This window comes from Pangasianodon hypophthalmus, chromosome 24 (genome assembly GCF_027358585.1).
Source record: "Pangasianodon hypophthalmus isolate fPanHyp1 chromosome 24, fPanHyp1.pri, whole genome shotgun sequence".
Classification (NCBI taxonomy): Eukaryota; Metazoa; Chordata; class Actinopteri; order Siluriformes; family Pangasiidae; genus Pangasianodon; species Pangasianodon hypophthalmus.
This window is the reverse complement of record NC_069733.1, coordinates 4,660,753-4,673,212: the sequence shown is the minus strand read 5'-3', so window position 1 is coordinate 4,673,212 and position 12,460 is coordinate 4,660,753. Positions and strand designations below refer to the sequence as shown.

The following is a 12,460-nucleotide window of genomic DNA, read 5'->3' as shown; positions in this document are numbered from 1 at the left end:
GAGCCTTCCTGAAAGCCCTTCCAATGAAATCATTTCATCATTAAATTAAAATGCAGTGAGCAGGATTAGCCACAGCTCTTATATCATATATAACTTATAACACTCCATACTGTCTGTGATTTAGCACAGAAGAGTCAAACTCAGGCCTCAAGGGCCACACAACCCTACAGAGATTTGTGTTTACCTTCTTCTAACACACCAGATTCAGCCCACAGGTCTTGGGGATTAGTTGATGAGTGGAATCAGGTGTGTTAAATGAGGTAGAAGGCTGAACTCTGCAGTACTGCTGCCTTCCATGACTGCAGTTTAGGCTGTTAACTGCTAATGATTGCCAGCAAGCTAATGTTAGCATAGCTTAACTAGCTAGAATGTTACCTAAAGAGTTACACTGGGCATATGCCAAGCATCAAGTGCTTAACCTCACTGTGGACAACTAGCTATTTGAGAAGAACCTAGAAGCTGTGGATGCTCTTCCCTCATTCCAGTTCATCTTTTTTTTTTCTTTTGTCTCTTCACTTCACTTCACGTTCATGGCACCAGTGTATTTGTGTTTAGGGGTCTAAACTTTTTAAAATCTGAAATCTTACCCCTATCAAGCAACAAAGGGAAAAACACAGATAACATAAATTTATTAAATACATCACAGAAAAAACATAGAAATGTGTTTTATGTTACTTGTATATAATTACAATATATGAAATTCATATTCGCATACTTTTGTCAGTTTCCAGGCTCCATAACCAAACTCCATTACACGATGTTTGCTGAACTGAGTCATTACTCTAGTCAAGCAGTTCCACTGCAAGGGCTCATTAACATGTTCTATGATATCTATGACTCAAGCTGGAAAAGAAATACTGCTCAATACACCTTATAATTTTTAATAAGACAGACAGATCCTGTCCAACTGCACTGCTGTGTTATACTGATGTATGTAATGAATAAGATAAGATAAGATAAGATAAGATAAGATAAGATAATCCTTTATTCGTCCGCCAATGAGGAAATTTGTATTGTTACAGTAGCAGATATAAAGATATAAAAAATAAAAAATATGTAAGTATAAAAATATAAAAGAGACACACCAAGAACGCACAAAAACACAAACACACAACAGTATTAAAGTGACCCTGCATTATTGCACTGTTCCCATGAGACAGGGGGGTTACCAAAGATTTATTGTCCAATTTAGTTCCAGAGATTTATTGTCCAGCTAAGTGGTGGGGTCCGCTGGGAGCAGTGCTGCTTGTACAGTCTCCCAGCAGCAGGGAGGAAGGACCTGCGATACGGCTCCTTCACACACGGCCGAGTGGAGCAGCCTGTCACTGAAGGAGCTGCCCAGTGCCACCACAGTCTCCTGCATGGGGTGGGAGTATTATAAATAAGATAAATGGACTGAAATATTATTCAGATTAGAGTCTAATGATGTTAATCACAGATACTGCAACACAACTACAATAATAATAATAATGATGATAATAATAACAACAACAGCAACAACAATAATGATGATGATAACAACAACAACAATAATAATGATGATAACAACAATAATGATGATGATGATAATAATAATAACAACAGTAATAATGATGATTATAATAACAACAACAACAACAACAATAATGATGATGATGATGATGATGATAATTATAACAACAATAATGATGATGATGATAATAACAACAACAACAACAATGATGATAACAACAACAATAATAGTAATATTCACTGTATTTGTTAATGTTAATATGTAGTACAGTGGTGCTTTTCCATTTAATTTAGTTGAAAATATATTTAAATACATTTTATAGCAAACACACAAGATATAATATTATTTTGCTAAACAGAGGGTAGAGTAACAGTTCACTGAACAGATAAGTGATAAAAAGACATTTTTATAAAAAGACAAATGAACACTTTCTTTCTAAAACTGAACACTTTCTTTCTAAAACGGAACACTTTCTTTCTTTTTGGATTTGAAAAATCCGCCATTTGAGAGCCGAAAGACTCCGAATTCCCATTACAGCCTGCCGCAGAAATAGACTGCGCATGCGTAGAACCAGCCAATAAGCTTCCAGCTCTGACATTACGCTCTCCTGGTTCCGCCTCCTTAAAGAGGAACATTGAGAGCCGCATACTAGCGTACTAGAGAGCGCGTGAGAACAGTACACACCCCAGAGCTGCACACACTGTTTAGTGCGCTAGTAAGCGGCTCTGCAGGGAGAGACCCTTTACGTGGCAGGGAGTCCGGACGTGACATCTTCATCTGAGGAATTGAACTCTTCTTCCCTCCGTTAATAAAGTGTGCAGCTCCATCAGCGGGAGGTGAGAGTCACAGGTCAGGAGTCTCCGGTGTCATGTCCAGCATGTGGCCGCTTTTCTGGGCTGCGTTTCTTCCATCCATCATCCTGGCTTATGAAGTGGACTGGAAAAAGCTGGATGGTCTCGCGAGAGCGAAAGTGGAGGTGAGGAAGTGAACAATCAGTACAACCCTATGACTAGACGAGCCATTTCTGTTTTTTAAAACAACAGAGATTAGGGTTAGTTATCTAATCATTTACTCTTCATTATGATGATGAGTGGTTAAGGTTAGTTATCTAATCATTTACTCATCATGATGATGATGAGTTGTTAAGGTTAGTTATCTAATCATTTACTCTGCATCATGATGATGAGTTGTTAAGGTTAGTTATCTAATCATTTACTCTTCATTATGATGATGATGAGTGGTTAAGGTTAGTTATCTCTAATTACTATGATGATGAGTGGTTAAGGTTAGTTATCTCTAATTACTATGATGATGAGTGGTTAAGGTTAGTTATCTAATCATTTACTCTTCATTATGATGATGATGAGTGGTTAAGGTTAGTTATCTCTAATCATTTACTCATCATTATGATGATGATGAGTGGTTAAGGTTAGTTATCTAATCATTTACTCTGCATCATGATGATGATGAGTGGTTAAGGTTAGTTATCTCTAATCATTTACTCATCATTATGATGATGATGAGTGGTTAAGGTTAGTTATCTAATCATTTACTCTGCATCATCATTATGATGATGAGTGGTTAAGGTTAGTTATCTCTAATCACTATGATGATGAGTGGTTAAGGTTAGTTATCTCTAATCACTATGATGATGAGTGGTTAAGGTTAAGTTATCTAATCATTTACTCTGCATCATGATGATGATGAGTGGTTAAGGTTAGTTATCTCTAATCATATACTCTTCATTATGATGATGATGAGTGGTTAAGGTTAGTTAGCTAATCAATTACTCTGCATCATGATTATGAGTGGTTAAGGTTAGTTATCTAATCATTTACTCATCATTATGATGATGAGTGGTTAAGGTTAGTTATCTAATCATTTACTCTTCATTATGATGATGATGAGTGGTTAAGGTTAGTTATCTAATCATTTACTCTGCATCATCATGATGATGATGAGTGGTTAAGGTTAGTTATCTCTAATCATATACTCTTCATTATGATGATGATGAGTGGTTAAGGTTAGTTATCTAATCAATTACTCTGCATCATGATGATGATGAGTGGTTAAGGTTAGTTTTCCTCCAAACCGCATTCTTTCACAGATCTTTACAGACCAGACAAGTAACATTAAATACTTTACTTACATTCAGATATAATATATCTAATGAAGCTGAATTATGTGTTTTAATTTTGGAGCGTTTCATGGAAAACAACAGCTGAAAAGTGATAAGTTGATGTCAAGGGTTGCCAGATTGCGTTTACTCCCAGTTCACAGGATTCTCAATCGATGAGCTGGGATTTTTTTTAATTTTTTTTTTTAACTGTTACAGTGGTAGAAATCACAACCCACTATTATCAAAGTCATCATATTTATTACTGAGTTCTTACAGTAAAGAGTCTGTTTGACTAGTCGCTTGAATTAAATGAGTTTAATACAAACCATAATAACTTAAAAATCTATAAATGAAAAGCCTATAAATAATCTCAACTTGGATCGAATGATTTCTGTCAGTGTGAAGTTCAGGATTAAAATCTCCAAGACTCTAATAAATTGATATATTATTGCACATATTTAAATAATATTCCTAAACTAAATCTGTACAGAGAGTGTCAGTGGAATTGAGACTTAAAGGGGTCCCTGGCTGCAAATAATTTAAGAACCCCTGCTATCATTCATCTCAAACTGGAACTGTGTTTGCCAAATGGAAACCAAATACACGTACTATATTTCATGCCAGTATGTTTAAGCCCAATTTGATGAAATTTAGCTAATCTGGCAACACCAGTGATGTAACAGGAAACCTCTGTTTTTGAAAACCAAAACAGTTGGCCACATTCTTTGTATCACCTGCAGAAACTGACTTTGCATGTGTGACCTGGTTTACTCTGAAAAGGTCTTTGTGTATGTTAGATGTAATGTAATGCGACACCTAACAATGATATGCAGAAGACAGTGTGCAGTTTAGTGTTAGACCCTGGGCCATGATTCTCATCAGCATTACACAGAGATTTGGGAGTGTAAAAGCTGATCATATCCATCCATCATTATATCCATCAATCTATCCATCCATCCATCATTATGAAATTCATCCATTATTAGGTCCATCCACCTTTATGTCCACCTATCCATCCATCCATCATGTCCATTCATCATTATATCCATCCATTTGTTATGTGCATCTATCCATCTGTCCATCCATCCATCCATCCATCCATCATGTCCATTCATCATTATATCCATCCATTTGTTATGTGCATCTATCCATCTGTCCATCCATCCATCCATCCATCCATCATGTCCATTCATCATTATATCCATCCATTTGTTATGTGCATCTATCCATCTGTCCATCCATCCGTCCATGCAACCAACCATCCTTCCTTCTGTAAGCATTTTATTCTGGTCAGGGTCACAGGGGATCTGGAGCGTATCTTGGGAACAATGGGCATGAGGCGGGAATACACCCTTGATGGGACACCGGTCTATTGCAGGACACCATGCACACACACGTTCACACACTCATTCACACTTAGGGCCAATTTAGCATAGCCACTCAAACTACTGACATGTTTTTAGTAGTGGGGGTACGGACAGAACATATGACACTCCACACAGCCAGCTCAGGATCGAACTGAGGACTCTGGAACTGTGAGGTGGCCACCAGGGTGCCCTGATTATTGTCAGTAATAATTTAGGTTTGATTACAGACAATAAAAATGATCAGCTTCAGTCTAAAGCTTTCTGCTGTTCTATGAACAAATCCAAGATAAAGAAATCATAAAAGAAATATTTCTGTCTTTACCTATTCCATATTGTATTTCTTTCCAGACCTGTGGAGGATGACAGCTGAATAGACTGAGGGAGGTAAGGATCATGATATTTTTGTATTCCTTAAAAAAAACTATTATCATATTGACTGAAGATAACTATGAATCATTTCCTCTTTGTTCTCAGGTGAAGGCCTTCGTGACCCAAGACATCCCTCTGTAGTATCCTTCATCCAGTTCATAATGGCAATTAATTTATTGAACTCTAATCTTCAGAATTATGTTGGTCTATGCACATGGTCTATGTGCACATTGAGCGTGTATCATGCCAGAATGTTTTTATTATTATTCATTCAGCCATTTTGGTCAGGATCATGTCGATTCCGGAGCCTATCCATGGAGTGTGAGGCAGGAATACACCCTGGACAGAACACCAGTCCGTCGCAGGGCGTCTCACACACGCATACTCACACACTCCTTCACATTAAGAGGCAATGTAGTGTAGCCAGTTTGTCTACAGGCATGTTTTTGGGAGGTGGGAGGAAACCGGATTAAACCAGGGACTGTGGAGCTGTGAGGCAACTCTACCCCTGTATCACCATGTCACCATTATTATTATTATTATTATTAGTAGTAGTAGTAGTAGTAGTAGTAGCAGCAGCAGCAGTTGTAGTAGAAGTAGTAGTAGCAGTGGTAGTAGCAGCAGCAGCAGTAGTAGTAGAAGTAGTAGCAGTAGTAGAAGTAGTATTAGTAGTAGTAGAAGTAGCAGCAGCAGTAGTATTAGTAGTAGTAGAAGTAGTAGCAGTAGTAGAAGTAGTATTAGTAGTAGTAGTAGCAGCTGCAGCAGCAGTAATATTAGTAGTAGTAGTAGAAGTAGCAGTAGCAGCAGCAGTGGTAGTAGTAATAGTAGTAGAAGTAGCAGCAGCAGTAGTAATAGTAGTAGCAGTAGCAGCAGCAGCAGTGGTAGTAGCAGCAGCAGTAGTAGTAGTAATAGTAGTAGAAGTAGTATTAGTAGTAGTAGTAGAAGTAGTATTAGTAGTAGTAGTAGTAGCAGCTGCAGCAGCAGTAGTATTAGTAGTAGTAGTAGCAGTAGCAGCAGCAGTGGTAGTAGTAATAGTAGTAGAAGTAGCAGCAGCAGTAGTAATAGTAGTAGAAGTAGTGGTAGTAGCAGCAGCAGCAGTGGTAGTAGCAGCAGCAGTAGTAGTAGTAATAGTAGTAGAAGTAGCAGCAGCAGTAGTAGTAGTAATAATAGTAGAAGTAGCAGCAGCAGTGGTAGTAGTAGTAATAGTAGTAGAAATAGCAGCAGCAGCAGTAGTAATAGTAGTAGAAGTAGCAGCAGCAGCAGCAGTAGTAATAGTAGTAGAAGTAGCAGTAGCAGCAGCAGCAGTAGTAGTAGTAATAGTAGTAGAAGTAGCAGCAGCAGTAGTAATAGTAGTAGAAGTAGCAGCAGCGGTGGTAGTAGCAGCAGCAGCAGTAGTAGTAGTAGAAGTAGCAGCAGCAGCAGTAGTAGTAGTAGAAGTAGCAGCAGCAGTAGTAATAGTAGTAGAAGTAGCAGTAGCAGCAGCAGTAGTAGTAGTAATAGTAGTAGTAGCAGCAGCAGTAGCAGCAGCAGTAGTAGTAGTAGTAGCAGCAGCAGCAGTAGTAGTAGTAGCAGCAGCAGCAGTAGTAATAGTAGAAGAAGTAGCAGTAGCAGCAGTAGTAGTAGAAGTAACAGTAGCAGCAGTGGTAGTAGTAGAAGTAGCAGTATCAGCAGCAGTAGTAGTAGCAGTAGCAGCATTAGCAGTAGTAGTAGCATATCATTTAGCAAACACTGTCAACTAAGTGTAGAAAATGGGAAGTCTATTGATCAAAGGAACGTTTCAGTGAAGAATCAAATTTGCACACCTCCCTAACCGCCGCTTTAATCATCAATCAGCCAGGAAATGTTTGCTATCTAGTTCTGCACTGGAGCTATAAGGCTAGTGAAGCTAAAGAGATACCTGCTGCTCATGATTACGCCATGTGATATCGTTTATAACGAAACAATTCTGTTGAAAGTCCATATTTACAAAGTGAAGTTTGAACTACTGTATGTTATCAGCAGCATAACTTCCAGATTTCCAGTACAACTCCACCTTCATACTGCTGGAGGAGTGGTGTAGCGTGTGTGTGGTCAAACTAGTTTCAGTACAAGCCACATCTGTGACCAGATGGTACACTGTGTGTCTGAGTTTAAACTTCCTTTTTTTTTTTTTTAACCTGAGGAAATAAGTGATTCTGATTGTTCCTGACAGCTGCCTCTGTGTTTCAGAAATTGCAGTAAGAGACACTGTGTCCTAAAGCACTTCAGCAAGTCTGTGTGAAGAACTGGATGTGGTCAGAGGCAGATAATTAAGATCCTTCATTACTTTTCATTACTTGTTGTAGATTAGCTCCATTGCTTCAGTGCAAAACTAAAGAAGCAAACGTCTGTTTTAGGAAAAATGATGTAAATTAGATCAGTCACTTACTGATTCCTTTAAGAGCAAAGTGACAGAAGGAAGACTGGGATTCTTTAGTTCTAGATCCATCTATGATCAACAGTCAGTTGCTTGACATAATATTCTAGTGTTGCTAAAAAAAATTAAAATAAAATAAAAGAAGTGATTACCTGAAGTCGTTACTGCTTTCGCATCCACACTCGACACCTACATCATTTTTTAAATTCATTTATTCAGTGGTATTGTAGCACTATTGTATTGTATAATGCTTTTTTATTTGTATTTATTGTTATTTGATATAAATTAAAATCTGGCCAGGTTGTTCAGTTGAGTGTGCTGTATGTGTTCTGAGACCAAGAAATTAAATTAGAGTCTTACAGAAACTCTCTCAAAATCCTTAGCACTGGAAATGTACATTGTCCAAAAAAATCATATGTTGTAAATAATAAATACAAAATGAAGTATATGCAGTTTTATTTCTGTTGGTCCCTGACTTTTCCGACACCCTGTACATCCAAGATTTTGTTCCAATCCGCAACTTATACTGTACACATTTTTTTTTTTCCTGTCCTGAATTGATTTCTTGCCCACATTGTTCAGGGTGTATGGTCCTTGATTTTGCATTTTTCTCAGTCATAACTTGGTGATGAAGCACATCCCTGGTGCAGACCCTGAGCTCGTCCTCCTGAACCACTACTACGAGGAGCTGGATGTAAGTACAGAATCATACCACAGCGCTGTTGAATTCTCAATTCTGATTGGTTGAAAAAAAATGTTGAGTAATTTGCTATAACAGCAGCTCAGTCAGTAGTGCAGCTGCAAAAAACAGCTGCAGCTGCACTACTGGCATCTTTTTATAGCAGCAGCTAATTCACAGGGACTTATACGGTGGATGCTGCACATAATCTAAGGCTAATAATAACCAGATAATCAAAGAAAAATGTATAATCCTTCACATGTTCAGAGACAGTTATTTAACATTTATGGAAGGAGTCTCCAGTGTCAGTGCTTTGTAACAGTCAGGGGTAAAGCTGCACTTTTAAGATTTCTGAATTGGGAAAGTCTGCAGGGGAACGATGTCTCAGTACCAAACTGCATTTTTCTAAAATTTCAGTTTCAATTCAGTTTTATATGTAAAGTGCTTTTAACAATACACACTGACAGAAAGCAGTTTGACAGAAATCCAGATGCAGATTTAGAGGAAGAAACCTTGAGAGGAACCAGACTCAGAAGGGAACCCGTCCTCTTCTGGGTCACACCGGATAGTGCGATTATAAATCATTTCTTATCTGAAAAATTTAAAAAAGTGAAAATAGATGAACTGGTGAGGGGACAGCTGTTTATTAGTGCGATACTGTAAGTGGAAACTTGTTTCATGGAAGTTCCACTACATTAACTATAATTATAAATGGATAAAAGTATGATGTGCTGTTCTTTAAGAAATTATAATAATAATAATAAGAAGAAGAAGAAGAAGAAATAAGAAATCTTTGGGAACTTGCTGCAGTATGAGTGGAATAAAACACTTCGGGATGTAATGTTATAGGAAAATAATCAACTTCAGGGTGGTAGCTGTAACTGTGTGAATTGTTACATTGGTATAATGGACAAAAATTGGAAAGATGCAGGAGACATACAGTGAACTTCAAATGTCCACCACCAAGACTTGATTTTATTTGATCAGTTTAAAAATAATACACTTCTGCCAAATTATGTAATAATAAAAGGTTATGTTTTTACTTAAAATACATACATTATGTTTCAGGGGCAGTGTGTTAGCATCTGAATGAAATACGTGGTGTCACAGGAGTGATGGGTGAAGTGTTAGCAGGGTATTCAGTTATATTTCAGATTCATGTGAGGATTTTGTTACAAATATGGTATAGTCCTGAATAAACAGGGCTGAGGAATATCCCACAAACACCACAATGCACTTCTCTGAGAGTGTTGCGTGTTACGTCTGTGCTTCTGTAACACTGACTCCATCGTTACAGTGATGAGTACAGGACTGGACATTAACACCAGGTTTTGTACTAATTGGTCATTTATTCTCCTTTATCTTTTTATATGTATATAAATAATCATTGAAAGTGTTTTTTAAAGACATCTCTGTGGAGAATGTACTGTGTTAGTAGTACAAGGAGAGATTAATCCACAGTGTAAAGGTCCCTCAGGAGCTGACAAACCACAGCAGTGTTAAAGTATGCTAAGAGCAGAAACAGTCACAGATGTTTTCTCCATCCTACCCAGAATTTGAAACTTCCTTAAGGTCATAAAGCCATTAATTACGCTGTCTGAAGGTCCGAAGCCTTTAAAATGCTGCAGTTAGTCTGTCATTTTGCACCTCACCAAACTTACACAGAAAAACTAGCATTTATTCAGCTTTACCTTCGTAGTTGATTCACAAGGTAGCGTTGAAAGTGCTGCACTTATTATTTGCATTAATAATCATTTGTACCCTTGACACACTTGGTGGTGTTAACAGTCTTTATCACCTACAGAACACACTAGAAAAAAAAATATAACCAAGAGTGAATTGTTTCAGACCCCTGAACTTTATGCAGCAGTTTCAGCGTGCCAGTAATCGGGTTTATAGAGCTTTTTCAGCTGTTTTTACTGTTTTGAAAAGGAAATTGCACCAGATCAGATGTCTTCCAGACAAATTCCTGGAGTCTACAGCCAGGCTGACACATGGCTGAATTAACTTGACTGTGGATCATTAAGTAATGGAGCCCTCTTTAAGAGGTTAACAGATATCCCATCAAGGGAAAGTGGTGAGGAGAAGAGGGCAAGGTCATGTTGAAAATCTGAATGCAGAGACACTTCTTCTTAACCACAGGTTCTTACTGGCACCACCTGCTGGACAAAACTCCTGCTTGAACCTACACAATGTTCCACAGACAGCAAATCTTCCCAGTTCTTGTCCAGTGATGCTACACTGTGTGGGACTTGCTGCAAAAGTACTTCATGGTTCCTTTCTCATTGTAGGGAATCATATTCCAAGACAGACTGAAGTAACTTCTATTTGAAGTAACAGAATACAAAGTGTCCAATGTTCTGATTTTGAGGATTTTATGAAATCAGTTTGGGAACTGTTTAACATCTGGCCTCATGAAAAATTCCAAAATCTGGATTTCCAAATCTGAATGCCAGATCTTAGGGGTGTAACGGTACATCATGACATCATGCATCACGATGCAAAAATGGGAAGATGTGCATCCTGGGAAAAAAAATCAGCATTCTGTTAATTTTGCATGTAATGTAGTTGCACTGTTTGAACACCAGATGTCCCAATCTGTGCAAACCAGAGTGTTAAAATATATAGAGAGCACACTGGTCAGGTGAATTTGCATTCTCTCGTTACCGAGACAGGAAATCACCTGCAGTTGTGAAATGACCGAAAGGCCAATAGCTTTGGCATGCAAAGCAACATGCATTATATAGTATATGGTTACATGACCATGGTATCATGGTTAAAAAGAGCTCTTCAGTAGCTTTCAACCACCACCACCTCATGACACTGTGATTTACAGTGAATGAGGCTGCAGAAATCGGGCAATTTAGCCAAGTTTGGAGCTCTGTTTCTCTCATTATGTTTCTGTCAGTTGTTTTCAGTCCCTGGGTCAGGCACTTTGCTTATTCAGTCCAAAAGTTTGGGAGAATTTTTCTATTTATTTATTTTTTAAGATATTGTGCACCTGCAGTACAATTTGTTTACAATGTTAAACCTTTTGTTCACAGCAATTTTTAATTTATTTAGGTTTATTCTGACAAAAATTCACTCTGCTTTGCATTGTTTATTACACAGAAATAAAAAAGGAGTCTTTTCAGTCATCATTTTTCTTCATTCAAATTTTGTTAAAATCTTCTGAGAATCAAATCGTGTCTGGAGTGTATCTTTACACCCTTACCAGATCTCCATTTCAAGAAGATTCATTCTACAGAATTCTCCTAAAATAAATATCTTTAGCTAGACCCTATTGCAGCACTAGTTCTTATATTCTGACATCAACTATGCAGTTTTACATTCTTCCAGGAATTCCCTAGTACTAGCAGGATGTTTTCTCATTTTGAAGACTTGCAGGAGGTATGCTTGATCTTTATTCTGACTTGACTATCTTCTTCACTCTTGCTTTTCCTTTGCAGCGCATACCACTGTCACACATGACCCGTACTGACATTAACAGTCTTCTGGCGGAGTTGGGCTTCTATAAAAAAGCACAAGCTGAAGATGAAGTGCCAGATGAGTTTCGCTTCTCACCAGCTAAAGACAGCCCCTTCAAAGAGCATCACACTAGAAAAGCACCCGCAAACAGTGATCTCCCAGAGGAGCCCCAGCCTGAGAAAGCGACACCACACAAAGATTTATAGTCTTTATACATGAAAAATTAATTAGGATCAGTAACAAAATTTTGTCATATTTTCCCCAGTCTTGGGCACACACACGTCTGTGCTCTGCTTTTTCCAGTACGGGTGTAGACAGCTGATCATAACGAGCTGTTATGGAGTCCAGTCTCTGCCCAGATGAGAACTGAATGATGCCCCAAACTGTAAAATCATCCGATTGGTTTAGGGCTGATGATCTACGTTCTTACTGGTCTAAGTTGGTCTCCATAGAGTGCTGCATAATGATACCACAGAGACAAAATGAATAAATAAATATTTTTAATTGGAATGTTTGGAATGTGTGTTTGTTTTGATATTTCAATATTTCAGCAGTCAATAAGCAAACAAGT

General features: G+C 37.9%; 1 protein-coding gene across 1 annotated transcript; it reads left to right on the top strand.

Annotated features, from left to right (window-relative positions):
• Nucleotides 1–2,170: 2,170 nt before the first annotated feature.
• On the top strand, nucleotides 2,171–12,399 carry selenom (selenoprotein M). The gene is made up of 5 exons (XM_026939622.3): nucleotides 2,171–2,468; nucleotides 5,327–5,362; nucleotides 5,453–5,487; nucleotides 8,358–8,436; nucleotides 11,871–12,399. Exons 1-5 carry the CDS (start codon nucleotides 2,361–2,363, stop codon nucleotides 12,093–12,095), a joined length of 483 nt encoding a protein of 160 aa, XP_026795423.1. The 5' UTR covers nucleotides 2,171–2,360; the 3' UTR covers nucleotides 12,096–12,399.
• The last annotated feature ends 61 nt before the right edge of the window (nucleotides 12,400–12,460 follow it).